General features: G+C 34.4%; 1 protein-coding gene across 17 annotated transcripts; it reads left to right on the plus strand.

Moving 5' to 3' along the window:
- Positions 1 to 751: 751 nt before the first annotated feature.
- Positions 752 to 18,798, plus strand: LOC112039846 (uncharacterized). Of its 17 annotated transcripts, XM_065763634.1 has the most exons (12): positions 752 to 1,032; positions 2,392 to 2,440; positions 5,697 to 6,349; positions 8,200 to 8,707; positions 12,622 to 12,732; positions 12,921 to 13,026; positions 13,127 to 13,220; positions 13,647 to 13,852; positions 14,962 to 15,061; positions 15,158 to 15,274; positions 17,849 to 17,905; positions 18,374 to 18,798. In XM_065763634.1, the coding sequence occupies exons 4-12, from the start codon at positions 8,206 to 8,208 to the stop codon at positions 18,485 to 18,487; spliced, it is 1,407 nt and encodes a 468-aa protein (XP_065619706.1). In that variant the 5' UTR covers positions 752 to 1,032; positions 2,392 to 2,440; positions 5,697 to 6,349; positions 8,200 to 8,205; the 3' UTR covers positions 18,488 to 18,798. The 17 variants fall into 17 exon arrangements, 16 of the variants coding, with proteins under 16 accessions (XP_065619706.1, XP_065619708.1, XP_065619705.1 ...); XM_065763636.1 differs by lacking the exon at positions 5,697 to 6,349 and having other exon boundaries at positions 752 to 1,008; XM_065763633.1 differs by lacking the exon at positions 5,697 to 6,349 and having other exon boundaries at positions 753 to 1,032.
- The last annotated feature ends 327 nt before the right edge of the window (positions 18,799 to 19,125 follow it).

The following is a 19,125-nucleotide window of genomic DNA, read 5'->3' on the forward strand; positions in this document are numbered from 1 at the left end:
TTTGTCGGAAATTTAGGATTTTAAACTAGCCGAGCCTAATTCAAATTCAACTCAACAACAAATATAAAATGTTCAAACTTGGCTTAAGCTTGAACCAAGCTTACAAACTATGTTTGAGTTTGAGCTCGTAAAAATGTCAAAAAACTTAAGCTTAGCTTGACTTGGCTTGATTTATTAATCAAGCCGTGCGTGCTCAAGTTCAAACTCAAGCACAATCCAATACAAGTATATTATAAAGCCTATTTAATAATTGAAAAACTTAGTAAGATATGAGTTTGTTTTTCAAACTTATTACTAAGCCAACCTAAGCCAGTTGTTTTAGGCTTATATAAGGTCTATTGGGTTAGTCGTTTTGGGAGCTTAAAAGTTAAAAGAATATTTTTAAAACTCAAAATTCTGTTTTACAATTACAACTCATCATAATTTTTTTACAATAGTTTATTTTAAATTCAAAATACCATTTTCTAACCGTTTATACAAATGCACCTATAGAGTTTCCATGCTCCCACATTAAAATTGAGTAACATCATCTTTTATAATTATCGGTAATAAGTATTTTACCTCTTGTTGTTAGAATTTCTATTAATGAAAATTTCAAATTTTATTACAGGCCTGTTTTTAAAAACTTTGATATTTTTATCCCAAAAAAAAGAAAAAAAAAAGAAAAGTGGCGTGTATAGGAATATTTGTAGAACAAACATTTGGGACACTTTAACAAAAGTTTAAAAGACAAGTGGCTGTCCCAGCCCCACCCCCTATTTTCAAATTACCAAAACTGCCCCTGTTCTTTCCCTTCTCTCTCTCTCTCTCTCTCTCTCTCTCTCACACCGACAGACTCAAAAGAATCAGACACTGACCAGTGACTCTCACTCTCTCATTTGTAAGCGATTCATGACTCGGTTGGCTTAAATGGCGAGTACATGGAAGACTCGGCTCGACTCGGGTTGACTCGCATCACCGATGTCCACGGAGGTTAACTTGAGCAGTGGAACTCAACACCTTCCCTTGGTAAAACGCCGTCGTTCCCGGAACGTAAATTTTTCTTTCCCTCTCTTCGATCTTTATTCATTTAACATTTTGCAATTACTCGTGAATTTTGGTTAAACTTATTGGGTTTTGTAAGTTATGTGTTGGGTTGGGTAGGAAGAATGCATCTCGGCTTCACAGATCAAAATTTTCAACCCTGCTCATCACAATTTTTACCATATATGCCATTAATTTTGCAGTGTTGGATTCTAATGATGGTTGTAATTGCATAAGTTCGGTCTTGATATTTCACTGAAATTCATGAAATTTTCATGTAAATCTCGCCAATAGAAATAAAAAGAAGTAAATAATTGGTTACACTTACTTAGGCTTGTTATTTATGTTTGGTTACCTGCAAAATGTGAAATATATGTGGTAATATTTGAAATGTAAAGCCTTGCATATTGCAGTACAATTAGAAAATAGATGATATTAAGAAATTTTTGAATGAGGTTCGTTAGTTGTTCAATACATAGACTGTCAAGCATGAAGTTGAATGGCCTGTGTACTATTCTGCTGTTTGCTGCGTTGAGCATGGGATATAGCTGTTTTTAGTTACCTCATAAACATTTACTTTGGAGTTAGCTGTTTTAGCTGTGTTTTGGCAACTATGGGGGAGAACAATTATAGATATTGCTAATTCTAGGGGAGAGTATTACACATTCTGGTTTTTTACAACTTTTCAGAGTAAGCTGTTGACAAGTTTATTAATATGAAATATGTTCTTGAAATATGTGTTGGGTGTCTTGGTGACAAAAATGGACCAAAGCATGGGGTGAACTGCTGAAGGTAAGTTTGGAGATTAGATGTGAGCACGGATGGACTTACTAGTTAGGATTTTTTAAGGGATACAAAATCTTGTTAACTAAGTTTGACCTGGTAGGACAACATATATACATAAAATATACAGTGGATTCATTAAATATAAATAATGTTTTATCCTTCAAAGTTCCAAGCATTTTTCTATTTCTTAGATCCTAATATGAGTGGATATCAGCTTCAAGACAGTTTTCCATTTCTAATTTAGATGCTTGATCTTTGTAATTATCAATGTATCTCTTGCACACTCCCCTTGTACATGGGTTGCACCTTTGCTCTTTAATGAATTATTTACTCATAAAGAAAAGGGTTTTGAAAGGGAAAGTCACAGGATGCCTGAACTTCTGTATGCATCCTCTCGTAATAAAGTAAAGGAAATTCCATGGACTTTCACTTCTTATTGTGTCTTTATATTTAACAATATGTTTTCATCCTATTGTAACCTATCCATATGTTCTCTTGCTAGTTGAATGAACCATATATTTATAGAATATATTAAAGAAAAATAATTCTGTTTCTAAGTACTTGACATTTGTACAATTACAGGGGAAGGAACACTGGCATATGGGATGAGGTGTCTGTATCAATAACTGAGGTGAGCTGTATTGTAGAACTTCCTTCCATGACAATAGATATGTGATAAACTATCATGTTAATGATATTTGGAACTCCTAGAATGAAAGCACTAGTGTAAACATTAGCAGTATCCTCATAAGCTGTAGATATGCATGGTTATGAAACATGTAGTGTAGATTTCTTCTGCCGTTCCTTATTAACTTTTATTTTTTTCTTAATTAGACTTCCAATATTTAATGGTGCTTTTGTTCCGTCGGGAGAATTGTTCTTTCCTTATTGTAATCAGATAATTCAGATAGGATGCTTTATTATTTGATGCAGCCAGTGGGAATAATTGATCCCCACATGGTTTCATCATTTTTTTACAATCGCAAGACGGTATATATGCATGCTACAACACAGTTAGAAGATAGAAGTGACTGGGTTGCTGAGTGTTCTTTGAATATCCAAGTAATAACGGGAGTTGCAGGAAACATTTGTTTAGTAGAGCATCTTCATAGCCAACACTTGTCAATCCCTGCTGGATTGCAATATACACCCATTGGATTGCCCCTCATGGAATATCAACAAACAAGATTAGACAGGCTTGGAGTTAACGTTTAGGAACTAGGCTACTTGAGCTATCTACATCCTTCTTCCCAATTGAGGTGAAGAAGACTTGTCGACTTATATCTTATGCAACCTGCAATACTTATCATGGAAGTCTGTTTATTAAACAAAAATTAGGTCCAACCACACATAATCATTCTCCCTTTAAACACTATGACACAGATAATTAAAAACCCCAAACTTCTTCTAGTACACGCAGTTGAGCCAAGAATTTGCTGCTGGAGATGTTGTGCCATGAATTATCCAGTGACGCCACCAGTGACTGTAAAAGACGTCAGCGTCAAAACTCAAAATGCCTCTACATCAACCTTGAAGTTGAAGATATTTCATAAGAACCTAAAGACATTTTGTGAAGGAAACTACTGGATATTTATTGCTGTAACCATAGCTAAACACCTTTTCTTTGGATTCCATCAATTTTATACCCATTAAAGGTGTCAACAAAGTGGAAAATATGAACTCAAATTAATAGAACATCTATATTAGCTGGAGTTTTGAACACCCATAGTGTTGATAGTAGTGGGGGATGGAGTCACCACGTCTTCTTTGGCTTCTCTCCATCACTGGCAGAATCTCCAGCGACTTCTTCATTTTAAATGGTTTTGGGTTTTGCATGGCTGGGTTTTAATTTTCTTATTAATCAGTATTTGTTTTAGTTCTTGATAATGTTGAGGTAGTGTTTGAGTGTGGTAGTACTTAACCTTTTATTTGCAAAAGTCTGATGTGGCACACTGTTGTTGGACTCGGAAGGTGTAAAACTAACCTTTACACCACATTCTTATTGAATTCAGTCTCTTATTAATAACCTTGGCTCTTTTGGTGTTAATACATTCCTCCTCATACTTAACACTTGGGACACCCTCTCTTTTTTACTCTTAGTTCCCGTTTTTCTTTTGTCAACTAAAGGATTGCTTTTGTTTTTGTCTATTTGAGGCATAGAATTTACTGTAGTGATAGTGGTTCACCTTGTTATATATATATATATATATATATGCAGAATGTATGAGTATCAAAGACAGAGACACAGACTAACATGGAAAACTGCAGAGGTCAACAATGGTTAAGCCGCACGATTCTTACTAGAGCATGTCCTAAAGCTTAACCATTGTTGGCCTCTGCGGTTTTCCATGTTAGTTTGTGTGTTTGTCTTTGATGCTCATACCTTCTGCTTTTGATTTGGTAAAATGGAATTTGATTTTTCATCTTTTTTATTTGTCTTGTCAATATCATACAAAATCATAGCATGATTTTGTAAATTTAGGCAATGGACTTCCTTCTCGATTCATTTCATTGATATTGTACATTACCATTGAAGAGATGTGAAAGCATGAAAGAAACCCACCTCCTCCAAGTTAAAAAAATTGCATACTGTGGCTGAATAATGGAAGGGATATAGCCTTCATTACTTATCCTTGCCTTGAATTATTGTAATTTTTTTTTGTCTCTGAGCATTTGGACCATCCTATTATTATGGATTCAAATATGTTGCATTTTTATCTAGTTTAAGGCTCTCAATACTTCTGTTATACGTTATAATGATATGCATCTGTAGCTTTTCTTCTACAAGATTGACTTATGGTGGATTGGCTGAGGCCAGAATTATATGATTATTGTGATATTTATGGACTTTTGGTGATCTCTGTGTCTGTGTGTTATGTGTGCGATCCATTATGGAGGGTGTATGCAAAATAGAGAGAGAGAGAGAGAGAGAGAGAAAGAAAAAAAAAAAAAACCACATGGGGGAACATAGAGATTTACATAGTTTAGCTTTAGACATACGTCCACTAGTGGCATTGAGAAGAAGATTTCACTAAAAAAGGTGACTACAATAGTGGCACAAAAGATTCACAAAACCCAATCCCAAATACACCCAAAGAGCTCTTTTCAACAAAAAACATAGATTACCGCTACAAAGTCGGTTTGGTGACTTCTTGTGGAGACTAGCCAACTCGAACACAACAAGAAGAGGGATAACAAACCAAATCAAAGTCAGCAACTGTTCTTAGTGCATCTGTGAGGGTTGAGTTCTACATTGAGAGAAAAAGTAAAGAAATAAAGAACTCCTTACTAGTTAGCTCAGTGGTCTTTGCTTAAATAATTAAAAACTGTCTTAATCAAATTTTCTATATATTTTCCTCAAAGCTACATCTTGAATTTAGTGAATGCATTCATTCAGTATTCTATTTTTTATTGCCATTATCAATGATTTAACAGGGGAGTAGGGGACATTGACTCTAAATAGAGCTGAATGGAAAAATTGGATCAATGTAGCCAACTAAGTTACTTTGGATAATGGCTTTGTTAAGTTCTGTTGTATTTTATAATTTCCATTAACCTATCTGAGCATCTTTTCTCTCAAAAAAGTTATTTGATATTGTTTGCTGTTTGGTATATTGCAATCGGATCCTTGGGTACTTTTTATTTTAGGAAACTTGGTTATTTAGTAATTGAAGCTTTAAAGTTCCTACTGGGGTGAATTATGCAGTGCCTTACTTTGAACGATTTATCCTCTTGAGACCCAAGCCTGTCTACAGGGTTAACTAAGGCTCGATGCTAACCAAACCTAAGGATTACAATGTCCTGCTTTGGAGTTGATATTCTAAGCTGTTGCACTATTAAATTACTCTAGTATAACTTGATCCATGTGGGTGATTTGATTTTTGTAGGTGTGGCAAGATTTTTAGATAACTAAAAATGTTGACGAGTGAGGTGAGCTGGTATCAAATCCAAATGGTCCCCTGGATCATAATCCAAATCAGTAATAGTAATTTCAAAAGTTAAATTTTGAGTAAATTCTAGCACAAAAGTTATCTTTTTTTTTTTCTTTTTTTTTTTTGTTGAGAATGTCAAAAGTTATCATTTAAATGTAACATGAGATAAAATTTCATTTGTGTATAACCTAGAAAAAGATGCATAAATAAATCATTTAAATGAATGAGAAAATTAAATGTTAGTATGGACATGTTTGGAAACACAAAAGGAAAGGAAAAAAAGAAATAGGAAATTTTACTATGAAGTATTTAAGTCTAAGTTGGCAAGCAAGCATATGTCTTGCCTACTTGCTTCCTTTATTCTTTCTTTCTTTCTTTGTTTTCCTTGTTTTAGAGTAAGTATTTATTCTTTGACACAATGGCATGGAAATCCTTTGAGTTGAAGAAGGTATATCTTCTTTGACACATTGATATGATAATCCTATATATAGTAGATGTTATATAGGGATTTCATATGAAGTTAGACTTAAGAAAAAAAAATTGAAAGTGAGCATAATTTGGAAGCTTCCTTAAGTGTGTTTTGAAGCCAAAATTGAATTCTTATTTCTGTAAGTATTGATAGTTTCCTTTGTAAATTTGTTCATATGCATGTGTGTTTTTGTATTGGTATTTATAAACAATAGGTTACTTTGCTTAAAATTTGTCACATAGATGTTAAATGTAGTAAGATTTTATTGGGCTTGATACTATATTTTTGTGAGATATATTATTGCTAGATGGTTTGGTTTGTGTTACATTTAATGCAATTTGGATTAATGGTATATAACTCAATTATTTTTCACAAATCACTCTTTTCTTTAATCACGTTTTTATTTAATATCTGTTATAGGATAATCACACAAAATTTCAAAATTATTAGTTTCCATTTATTGTTAAATTTATAAAGTTTGTTATTTGTTGTATTTAAGTACAAAAAAATATATAATCACTCTTCATAGATTAGTGAGTTTTTAATGTTTAATCACCTTGATTTTCGGAAAGAATAATAGATCACCTTAATATTTAATTAGCATGATAGTTGGAGAAAAAAAATTTAGTCCAATAATAGGATTACAAACTATTATTATGAAAGAATGGTATTGAGGAATATAACTTCTATAGAAGTTAATTATTCAAAAAAAGAAAAATAAATAAAACTTCGGTAAAAGTTGCCCAAAAGTCAAATTTGAACATTTCTGTATTAAATGTTCATTTTATCCCATATTAATAGTACGATATCTTACATTCATTCTCAAACGTTACCAAATCTTTGTTTTTTTCTTCTTATTTATCACATGTGGGGAATAGAGAATTTCAACCTAAATAAAAAAAATAAAAATTTAAGGGACCGATAGACTCAATATTAAAAAAGAAAATGTTTTTATTAATAAAAAAAATTGCTTTATTGCATTTCACATTGTAAAAATGGATTAAAATTGAACTAAGCTTGCTTGAGTTTATGTGAAACTCTAAAAGACTTTGCTCATTCATTTTTGAATTTCCAAACTACAATTACTACTGAACTTTCTTATATTGGTGTTGTTGGATTAGTTTTGTTGTTTTGACTTTTGAGTTGGATTGGTTAAATTGGGGTAAGGAAAAACTTGCATAAAGAATTAATCATATCAATATGAAGGCATACGTAGTTGCACTCTTTACTTAAGTATTGAATAAAGGTAAACTTAGATTTGTGTTAAATGATTTTAAATAAATGATAACGTTTGGCATAAACAAAAGAAAAAAAAAGTAAAAAAAAATTATAATTTTCTATTAACAAGATTGGAGAATCAATTAAAACCATAGTTTGAATTTTTGTTGTGCAAGCATTCTTATTATTTATTCCTAACTTTGTGGATGCATTCTATTTTTTTTTTTTTAAATCACTTTTATTTTTAATTAAATCAAGTAGAATAATTCCTATATTTACAATAATTTTATGCTTTCCCGCAAAAGAAAATCATTGTTATTTTTAATGAAAATCAATTAAAAGAATCCCAATCTATACAATGATTATTACTTTTTATACCTTTCACTGTTCACATTAAAAAATTAAAAATGCCCACCCAACAAAAATACCTACAGGCCACACCCAAGCCCAAGCCCAAGCCCAAGCCCTTTAAACATTCACGATCTAATAACATTCTCATTCACCTCCAACCTCAATCTCTGTCCCTGCAACAACCACGCTTCTAAATCACTCGTTTTACTTTTACATTCAAATTCACCGATAAAACATAATTGCTGTTCAACTCAAAAGTCAAAACCACCAATTCTCACGCTCTCTCTTTCTCCGTTTCTTTTGCATTTGTATTTGGATTCACCCAGCCCTTTGTACGTATTCTGTTTATGCCCCTTTTTCTTTTTCTCTAAACAAATTAGATGATGTCTGTGACTGTCACTGTGAATGTGCATGTGTTAGAAGAAGATGGAGCAGCAGCTTCAACATTTTTCCCATCCGGAGCATCCCTTGGTCTTCAATCAAGATGACAGAGGCGGTGATATTTGTTGTGGGTGCGGGGAACGAGTTTCTGGTCCTAGCTACAGTTGTAAAGAATGGTGGCATTGGGAGACCGTGCATCATAAATCATGTGCGGAACTACCCCTTGGGTTGCACCATCCCTTGCACCCAATCCATCCTCTTATTCTCTTTTCTCCAGAGAGATATGAAAACGAAGGCGAAGGCGAAGGCGAAGACGATGACGACGAGAAACAATTTTTTGGGAAGGACAAACAAATTTACAAATGCGAACTCTGCAAAGATTATAAAGATGTATACACTTATCGGTGTGCCCGCTGTGACTTCAACCTTCACATCACATGCGCTTCTTTAGCGCCTACCATGGATGCTGAATGCCACCACCACCCATTGACCCCCTTTTGGAAGTGGATCACCTTCACTTGTGACCTTTGCGGCAAAGAAGACAAAGGTACACCCTATCTGTGTCATCTATGTGATTTCTGGATTCATGGAAGATGTTCTATTTTCCCACAAAGACTCAAAATTTTTCGTCACAAGCACCTCCTCCACCTCACCCATTCTTCTCTTGAATTCCATCAATCCAACTCCCGGTTTTGTCAAATCTGTGTTGAAAAATTGGACACACACTATGGGCTTTATTATTGCTCCAGATGCGATTATGTTGCCCACCTCGATTGTGGTATGAGGTTAGAAGGATTGTGGACATAAATTGCGGAATTTAGAGATGAGGATGAAGTTCCAGAGCTTAATGAATCGATTGACTCAGCAGAAATCAAACACTTCAGTCATGAGCATGACTTAAAGCTTACTGATGAGGTTCTAAATGACCAAAAATGCAATGGGTGCGACGAGCCCTTCTTGGTCCATTTTACAGTTGTTCCCAGTGTGGCTTCTTTCTTCATAAATCTTGTGCAAATTTACCCAAAACAATGCGACTTCAATTTTTAATCACACTCCCCTTATCCCAACGAAACCAGGTGAGATTTTTCAGTGTGGTGCTGTCAACGGGTTGCAATGGCTTCTCCTATAATTGGGAAGCCTTAATCTCGATGTTCAATGTGCTTTGACTTTGGCATCGACATCCTTACCCACAAAGGACATGAGCACCAACTTTTCCTCTCCACTACAGAAATGAACAAACTTGCACTAGTTGTAATTCTAAAACGAATGATATATTTCGTTGCACCATTTGTGAATTTGCTCTAGACTTCAAATGCGCTACACTACCACATACCACAAGGTACAAACAACACGAGCATCCCTTCACTCTCTGTTATACTGTTGAAGATGATTCTAATGAATATTACTGTGACATCTGTGAAGAAGAGCGTGACCCAAAGCATTGGTTCTATTACTGTAAAAATTGCACTTATCCTGCTCATCCCAATTGTATTCTTGGGAAATACACAAATATTTGGTTTGGAGATACTTACACGTTTGGCTTTCATCCACACCCACTTACTTTCATTGAGGAAACTGAGGACAGCCTTGCATGTCACGACTGTGGTGATCCTTGCAAAGAGTTTATCTTACAATGTGTCCAGTGTAATTTCTACATCCACGATAGATGTGTGTGGGGCAAGGAAGAGTGGTTTTAATTTTTGTATTTATATTTTTCTTTTGGGTTAAATCTTTTTTTTTTTTTTTTATTGTTGAATTTAATGTATTATTACAGCTCTAAAAAATGGGTCTTGCCCACCTTTTATAACATTAAGTTGAGACTGTTAGTGAGTATATCTGTCTGCATTAAAACAAGTCATCTTTGCATCTTATTCTTGATATTACTTAGCACAATAACTTTATTAAGAAAAAAAAACTTAGATCTTAGAGTCTTTTTAAAAACTGAGTTTAAATTTACTACAATATCTCGTCAAATCTGGAATTTGACTGATTGATCATATGTTTTTGCAAACACCTGTAGTTTGCAGCTCTAGTAGTAAGAAAAATGCAGCATTTAAGCTATATAAAGTCATTCTATCTTGCATTTTAAACCTCCCTATTATATTTGATCCTCTATATATTAATGTTTTATATTACACATGATTCTTTGAGTAGTGCCTCCTTGTTTGCTTTTATATTGTATCTCTTTAAAAGATCCTATATATATCCTAAAGCTTCTCTTACAATTTATCTTTTTCATGTTTTATTGATAAATGTCATAATTTGACTAAGTACTGTTCCAAGTGATTATTTGATTTGAAGTTGTTTGCTGTTGCACCATTGAAGAGATTAGTTGGTTTTAGTAGCTATACTTGTAAATTGAACCCTTTCATTGTGTGGACAATATGTTAGGGTCAAGAACTATTTATTGGCGGCATTGGCATTTCTCCTGAAGATAATATGTATTTTTAATTTGATTCCATGTTATGGGAGCTTTCTACCACGCACTTAGTATGTTGTGTTTGGTAATCCTCATCATGTATGGCCTGATATGGTACTAATAAAGGGGTCTTGTTAATTGGATGTCCTTTTAGAATGCTTGTGATGTTTGAGGACTATTTCTTTATCTGAGTTGGGAAAATTGTATCAGTTAAGTTTGATCCATGTTAGAATTGGAGGAGGTTACACACTGCAACTCTTAATTAATTGGATGAGTCCGATTGTGGCTAATTTGCTTTGAATGGTGCATTTGGGTGTTTTGAACAACATTGGCTAGTTGTTGGCGCATGAGTGTTTGGTTGTTGGGCATTCGGTAGTTGCCAATGATGTGACCATTTTGGGCCGTGTATGGGGTGTATCCTACCAAAACCAGTTTGACACAAGGTCTTAGAAACATTGTCTTTAATTGCATAAATTACATAAATTTAAAAATTCCAACTATATTTTTCTGGTGAATATGCTTATTATTTTGTTGCAACCATAATTATTAGTTATACCTAAATTAAAAATTCTTTGGAGGAATATGAAATTTATTAGAAGTAGTTGTATGTAAAAATGTAAAGCTGGACTTTTCTTCTAAAAGGTGTTTACTATTTTCCTTAATCCCAATATACCAAAAATGGAAACTTTGTTGCATTCTAAGTATGAAGAAATCTTCTTGATTGAAGGGTAAACTTGTGATGACCAAAATAGCCAATGAGGGCAACCATGCAATCTTAAAGAAGGTAAGTTTCGAGAAAAGCAGGCTGTGAAACCACCAAAAACAGAAACTTTGGTTTTCCTTTGAATTGATCAATTCATTGACTTGCTTTAATTTTTTTCCCCAATGTGATTCATTTTAGAAAGAAGTGTGCATCTTTTAAGTTTGGTAGTGGACCCGCTGGAACATTGGAGATATAATGCCACCATCTAGGTAGAAATAGCTCCTTCACCCATCTGTTGAGCTGAGTAGCATTGTAAGAGTTTATAATCAAAGTAAAAACATGTACTATATTAGTCATCTGAATTGCATACAGTTTTTATGATAAGAATGTGAAAGCAGCTTTGTTCTTAACCTGAGATGGGGGGAAAAAGTTGTGATAAATTTTGTAATGGTGAAATTTCTTCATTACCTTTAATAATGGTTTGTTATTTATCTTGCTCAGCGTTTCTTTTATTGTTGCAAATGATGATAGCATGTATTTGTGTAATCTTCTAGTTCTCCCCTTCATAACTGGTGAGCTCTGAAGATGCGAAAGCTGATTAAAGTTGAAATAATAGTACAGCTCAAGGATTCATTTTATAACCCTGTTATGTGTAACAATCAAGGTTGAATTTTGAGAGTTCTTCAATCAACAATTCTGGTTTTCAAGTTGGATGTTTGTGGATAAGGATAACAAATTCTGATAGTAACCCACAGCTATTTGTTTTACCTGTTAAGGATCCTATTCCAAGGAGACTGCAACATACACTTCTGCATAACATAAAATTTCAATTTACCATACTCCACTTTTTAAGCCAAATTCCATATATTTTTATATTTTTACTCCTCAATACCGCTTCACAACCTTTGGCTTAATACAACCTAAACATAGGGACCCCATAAAGATCCATACTCCAAGACTCTAAGCTTTCTTAATCCAATTTAAGAATTCTTCAATCTTGAATTGCAGCTTCAATTTCAGTAGGGCCCATCTAAGCTTCAATTTCAGGGACGGCAGAGACTGTACTGTTTGCTTTAAGGGAATCTGTGATGCGGTGCACTTCACTGCATAGAATATTTAAGGTTCAAGATCTGATTGAACTGAATTACATATGCATTAGTTTCATGCTATAGAGTAGCGGGACAGATATTTTTCTTAAACACTTTATTGTAAAATGGAAAATTAGGGAATATTTTCAAACTAAATAACCTTGAGTAGGCTCAATTATTTCTTTTTTGGGTTATTTGATTTATTGCCTTTTGTATTAATAGAATTCTTTTGACATGAAATGCATAGGCAGTTACTTGCGATATAAGACAAGAGTTACTCACACCAGTGGCAGTTCTTTTCTCTGGAGGATTAGATTCTATGATACTTTCAGCATTACTTGATGAATGCGTTGATCCCAGCTGTGAGTGTTCAGTAAAAGCTACATTTATTTATTTTTCCCCCTTCTTAATGTTCTGTTGTATATTTGTATGAATCTCAATGAGCTGCAATTTTTAGAGTTGAAACTGTAAAGCTAAATAATGACATGCATTATAAAATCCTTTTGTCAATCCTACCTGTAAGCTTATGTCCTATCAATTTTAATGACAGATGAGATTGATCTACTTAATGTGAGTTTTGACAGTCAGTTTGCCCCTGATAGAATCTCTGCCAAGGCAGGGGTAATGGAGTTGAGAAGAATTGCACCCTTGAGAAGGTATGGACTATGATTTCCCATACTAAAAAGCTTTCTGTGTAATGAATTTCTGCAATTGTCTTGCCTTGTGCTATCAGTTCACATGATATTTTAATTGCAGGTGGAAACTTGTAGAGATTGATGCTGATTTATCAACACTGGACCTTGAAACAAAGCACGTCATGTCACTAATAAATCCTGCAAATACTTACATGGTACAAAGTTTCTTTCAACAGATAATGCAGTTTTTCCTTATTCTATATATGTTTTGTTTTAAGCTTCCACTGAATCAGATAAATGGCCTTATAATCTTATGTTGTTCTAACTTATACATGTTTCCTGACATTATGGGAGGACATCATAGATACACATAATTATCCCGTTCGTGTCTTTTCTTTGCTGATTCCTCTCAATGAAATTTTCCAATACTTTTGATGTTCCTTTAGCATAAGCTTTTATTGTAATTCACCTTTAGATCTCAAAAGGTGTCTTATGATCTTTAAGCTTATTTTGTCTTTTATTTTTTCCCATGAAATAACAAAATAACAGAGTAAATGTCATCTTTCTAGATCTTCCTTCTCACCAACATAAGTGCTATTGATCTGAATGGATAGAGTCTTATATCTTATTTAATATTGCAGGACCTGAATATAGGAATAGCTTTATGGCTGGCTGCTAGAGGCAGTGGCTGGGTGTACGAAGGAAATAACAATAATTGTGATGAGGATCTTCAGTGCAATGAACGTGTTAAATACAAGTCAAAGGCCAGGATTGTCCTTGTTGGTTCTGGTGCTGATGAGCAATGTGCTGGATATGGTAGGCATAAAACAAAATATCGAAAGGGAAGGTATGCATTTTTCATGAATAAATTAAATAATCTCATCACTTTTTTTTTTTTTTTTGCATGTTTGAAAACCAATTTGTGTGTGTATTCACACATGTGTGGATCTGTGTTTATGTTCACACAATTACTTTGCTGTAAAGTAGTTCTTTTGTTAATATCAGTGTATCATAAAGGTCTTGAAGTTGCTGTAATATTCTAACCTGTTTTTGAATGTCATATAAGTCTTCACCTACTAGCAATTTAAGGTGTGGAACTGGCTCCTAATGCTTCTTTCAAGAGGCTGTAAAGAATATGTGGCCCCAAGATACTTTGCTGCTAAAGTAGGTGAATGTTATCACATTATAGTAATGAGAAAATAAGTGTGGTAATAAAATGGTTGAGAACGTTCAAACAAAATTTAGTTGCTGAAAATTTCTGAACTTGGGCCTCAGAATCTAGGCAAGGCTCCTAAAATTTCTTTTGGTACTTGCATTAATCCTTGTCAATTTGATAGCTAATCATGACCAAATGATGTGGCAGAAAAGAGTATCCTGATTTATGCACCTGCTGCTGGTACAACCCTTTGGCAAGCTTACTTATAAAAATAAAAAAAAAGCCTTGGCAAATTCAAACTGATTTTGGATCAATGCCTTCAGAAATACTGTATTCAGCTTGTTCGTATGTGAATGCGCATGCATGTGCGAGGGTGTCTGTGTGTGTGGTTCAGTGGCTACTGGGCTTCACTAATAGGAACTGTGTTCTTCTGTTGTATGTATTAGTTTTAGCGCCCGTTTGGCATCCTGTTTTGAAAAGTAGTCTTCTTTTAAAAACTTCATTTTTTTTTCTAGATACAGGCTTTTCAAACAATCCATTTTCAGAAGGCCGAAAAGATAAGCTGTGCCAAATGGATCCACAGGGATAGGATCTTCTGGAATTTCAGTACTAAATTCATTCTAAGAAACTGAAAGAATTACCGGCTTCCTGTGCATTATTATTTGATTTTCTCCCATTTAGAGCAGCAGTGATTTGATATCATTCAGTATATTTGTGACCTATCACTGAACAAAGTAATGTTTGGAGTAATTGATGTTTATATACCTACTTGTTTTGGTGGTCTCATATGCTGTCTTCAGTTGGCTTGGGCTACATGAGGAAATGAAATTGGACATGCAAAGAATTTGGAAGAGAAACCTAGGAAGAGACGATAGATGTATTGCTGATAATGGGAAGGAGGTATTGCTAACATCTTGGACAAAAACAATTTCTTACATCATTGACTGGTCACATGTGGCAACTATCTAATTCTCCCTTTTCTGCTTTTTAAAAAAGGCTAGATTTCCTTTCTTGGATGAAGATGTTATAAGGACTTTGCTTGATATTCCTCTGTGGGAGATTGCCAACCTTGATCAACCTAGTGGAATCGGTGATAAAAAGATTCTGAGAGAGGTCAGTGCCACATCTTTTGTTAGGTTTACATTCTCTGTCATGCCTTAACATATGAGACATGATACGGGCACAGAAATACGGTTATGTACATGTTTCTGAATATATATATATATATATATATCATCTGGGAATGTGCCGGCATACGTGCATGTTTTGGAAGAGCATCTGCTTCTGGGTTTTATGCATGATATTTACATCTGTACTTTACAATGCATAACACTATATAATGAATACAATTTTTTTTAAGGAAATGGCTTTGAAGTTGTTGTCGACATGAGTATTGTGCTGATGAGTATTTGACAAACCATCTGTAGGGAGAAATTCCATTTGTTGCATTGTAGCATCTCAATCTCTATTGATATTATATTCTTGAATTTGAGTCATCTGGCTTAACATTGGTGATGGTTGGGATTCAAGTGGTAGCCTAGTGGTAATGGCATCCTTTGTGGTGCCCCATACCTGTGGTTCGAAGCCCACGTCCCCCTTTCCCCTATCTACCTATCTCAAAAAATTGGTGATGGTTGAAGGAATATGATTACCATGACCGACAAGTTGAAGCTGTGTGTGGTGGAAACTGAAGGTTGTCATTTGAAAATATTAGACCATAATTTGGTTAAATGAGTCACTGTATATTCATTGCCCATTATTATACTAAAAGATATCTTGTTCATGGTTATAGTTGAGATGTCAAGCCAAACGTGTGGGTGACATAAAGTTCTGTGGAAAGAAAAGTTATTGCTGTAACTGGATTTAACTTTGAACTGCTCTATTACCTATCCAAAAAAAGAACTTTGAACTGCTCTATTGAATGAAGTGGACTCTGATGGAGTGTAGGGAATACAAAAACCTTATATGGGGTTAGGGATACATTCTGGTTTGATCCAGGTTGAAGTTTCTTGAGGTTTCATTCCAATTCATCATCTTGCTATCTTAATATAATCAAGGGGAAATTACACTTTCCCACCGTTCATATCCCATTTTACACTTTGCCCCTTGAACAATCAAAATGCACGATTGACTCCCCAAATTTATAACTCTGTAATACTTACCCCCTTATCGTCTATTTTAGGGTGAAGTCTAACGGAATTTAGCATTAAAATACCAATTTGCCCCTTCCTCCAAAACATACGGTAGAGGGTAGCCAAACTAACGGTGCTTAGTTGGTCTTTTTGGATGATCAGAACTAGGACTAAGACATGGCCCAGATTCCCATGGGGGACAACAGCGGGGAAATCTTGGACAATGGATGAAAGCCTGATCTAGCAAACCAATGCCTTAAGCCACTTAGCCATACATCACTTTTTTTTTTTTTTTTCCATGTTTGAAAACCAATTTGTGTGTGTATTCACGCATCTGTGGATCTGTGTTTATGTTCATGTAATTACTTTGCTGTAAAGTAGTTCTTTTGTTAATATCAGTGTATCATATAGGTCTTGAAGTTGCTGTAATATTCTAACCTGTTTTTGAATATCATATAAGTCTTCACCTACTAGCAATTTAAGGTGTGGAACTGGCTCCTAATGCTTCTTTCAAGAGGCTGTAAAGAATCTGTGGCCCATAGATACTTTGCTGCTAAAGTAGGTGAATGTTATCACATTATAGTAATGAAAAAATAAGTGTGGTAATAAAATGGTTGAGAACGTTCAAACAAAATTTAGTTGCTGAAAATTTCTGAACTTGGGCCTCAGAATCTAGGCAAGGCTCCTAAAATTTCTTTTGGTACTTGCATTAATCCTTGTCAATTTGATAGCTAATCATGACCGAATGATGCAGCAGAAAAGAGTATCCCATATGCACCTGCTGCCGGTACAACCCTTTGGCAAGAAGCCTTGGAAATTTCAAACTGATTTTGGATCAATGCCTTCAGAAATACTGTATTCAGCTTGTTTGTATGTGAATGTGCATGCATGTTCGAGGGTGTCTGTGTGTGTGTGGTTCAGTGGCTACTAGGCTTCATCAATAGGAACTGTGTTCTTCTGTTGTATGTATTAGTTTTAGTGCCTCTTTGGCATCCTGTTTTGAAAAGTAGTCTTTTTTTAAAAACTTCACTTTTTTTCTAGATACAGGCTTTTCAAACGATCCATATTCAGAAGGCCGAAAAAATAAGCCGTGCCAAATGGATACACAGGGATAGGGTCTTCTGGAATTTCAGTACTAAATTCATTCTAAGAAACTGAAAGAATTACTGGCTTCCTGTGCATTATTATTTGATTTTCTCCTATTTAGAGCAGCAGTGATTTGATATCATTCAGTATATTTGTATCAGCTGGAAACAGCCGAAATAATCTGTATAGGCTGAAACATCCTGGTATTTAAACGCGATACATTTCAAGGGTCTAAGTGTACAGGGTTACTAACCAGTATGAAATCTATTGACAACTGTAGCTGGTATGGTACAGTAATTATAACTTTGGTACTGATTTCTCTTTTACTGTTATATGCAAAGTAATCTTACATGTTCATTTTTGGATTTGAAATCTGTTACTAAATCAATGGCTCTCAATTCAGGCTTAGTATCTCATGTCATGAATTCTGGCCAGATGTTTAATTGTTTGTGCATTATGTTTGTTGAAGGTTGCTCAATTGCTTGGTTTATATGAAGCAGCAGTTCTGCCCAAAAGAGCAATTCAGGTATGCATACCTATACAGATGTTATAACATTTAAATGTATGAATTGCCATGCTTTGGGTTTATGCAGCACTTAGCACTATGAATTCTTTTCTTTTTCTAGGTAGATAATAATATCACTTCTCAAGGGGATGCTGTGTTTTTTAAATTTTACCATACATATAGCATTTAACAGTCAATCTATCTGATTATGCTATTATCAACATTCTGTCATTTTGAACAATGATTAATCCATAGTATCAATTGGACTAGTTTTCTAGTTATAAAAATCTCTCTGAATTGGTTCTGCAATGAAGTCGTAAGTCAAATATGCAAAAGAACTTTCAAGCTGGGTTAAATACAAATTGTTCATGAGCTTTATCTAGAAGAAAGTTCTGTTGCTAAACACTATTTGATTCTTAAGTGATTTACTCTTTTTCTCAAAAAAAAGAAAAAGAAAAGTGATTTAATCTTTGTTCTTTACTGGTGTAGTTTGGTTCAAGAATTGCAAGGGAGTCAAATCAAAAGAATTTTGGTAGTAACCGTGCGGCAAGTCAAGCGTCTGCTGGAAGTGCAGTAATTCAATTGCCATCAAACTTGACTTAATACCACCCTTGGGTTAATTCTTCGCATGTGTTCCTCTCTTTCTTTCTGGAGCTTTGATCTGCTCCAATCTGGAGTTCCTGCATTTTTGGTCTCGGCTCTATAAATGAATGACGACAATGAGCCATCACCAACATTGTTTTTGTGCACATGCACACAGATCTCCGTTCCTCCGGCATCATAAAGAACCTTATTACTTTGTAACTAGAATTTAAATGATTTTGTTGTATGAATTGAGATTTGAGAAGATTTAGTCTTTTTAATTGATCCTGAGTTATTCTTTAAATAGAGTTGGAAGAGTCATTTCACAGCCATGGCTTTGACTAATTCTTACACTTTTGCATTTTATCATAGCCACCAGCTGAGCTTAAATGATGAACTATCTGACAATTAAGTGCCATAATTTCTGATTACAAGTCTCTGGTGAGAAAAATTGAAGCAACTTGCATAGAAAGTACAAAATTATGCAGATTAGTTATCTGAGGAAGGATGTCACCTTAATATATTTTTGCTGTTTATCATGAGCCATCTTACTTGTAAAAACCAGTGTATGGTTGATGTTCAGGGTAAGCTGTACCTAAATTTTTTACTTTGAAGAGATTTATTTTTTTCTCTCCTTATTTATTGCAAATCATACTCAT

This window comes from Quercus suber, unplaced genomic scaffold (assembly GCF_002906115.3).
Source record: "Quercus suber isolate HL8 unplaced genomic scaffold, Cork oak 2.0 scaffold_517, whole genome shotgun sequence".
NCBI classification, from domain to species: domain Eukaryota; kingdom Viridiplantae; phylum Streptophyta; class Magnoliopsida; order Fagales; family Fagaceae; genus Quercus; species Quercus suber.

What these genes read in the sequence shown, in the direction of transcription:
- LOC112039846 (XM_065763634.1), top strand. Translation starts at nt 8,206, where the DNA reads ATGGAGCAGCAGCTTCAACATTTTTCCCATCCGGAGCATCCCTTGGTC. An exon ending in TTGCTGATAATGGGAAGGAG is followed by an intron (nt 15,062 to 15,157) that starts GTATTGCTAACA and finishes TTTTTAAAAAAG; the next exon opens with GCTAGATTTCCTTTCTTGGA. An exon ending in TGCCCAAAAGAGCAATTCAG is followed by an intron (nt 17,906 to 18,373) that starts GTATGCATACCT and finishes TTACTGGTGTAG; the next exon opens with TTTGGTTCAAGAATTGCAAG.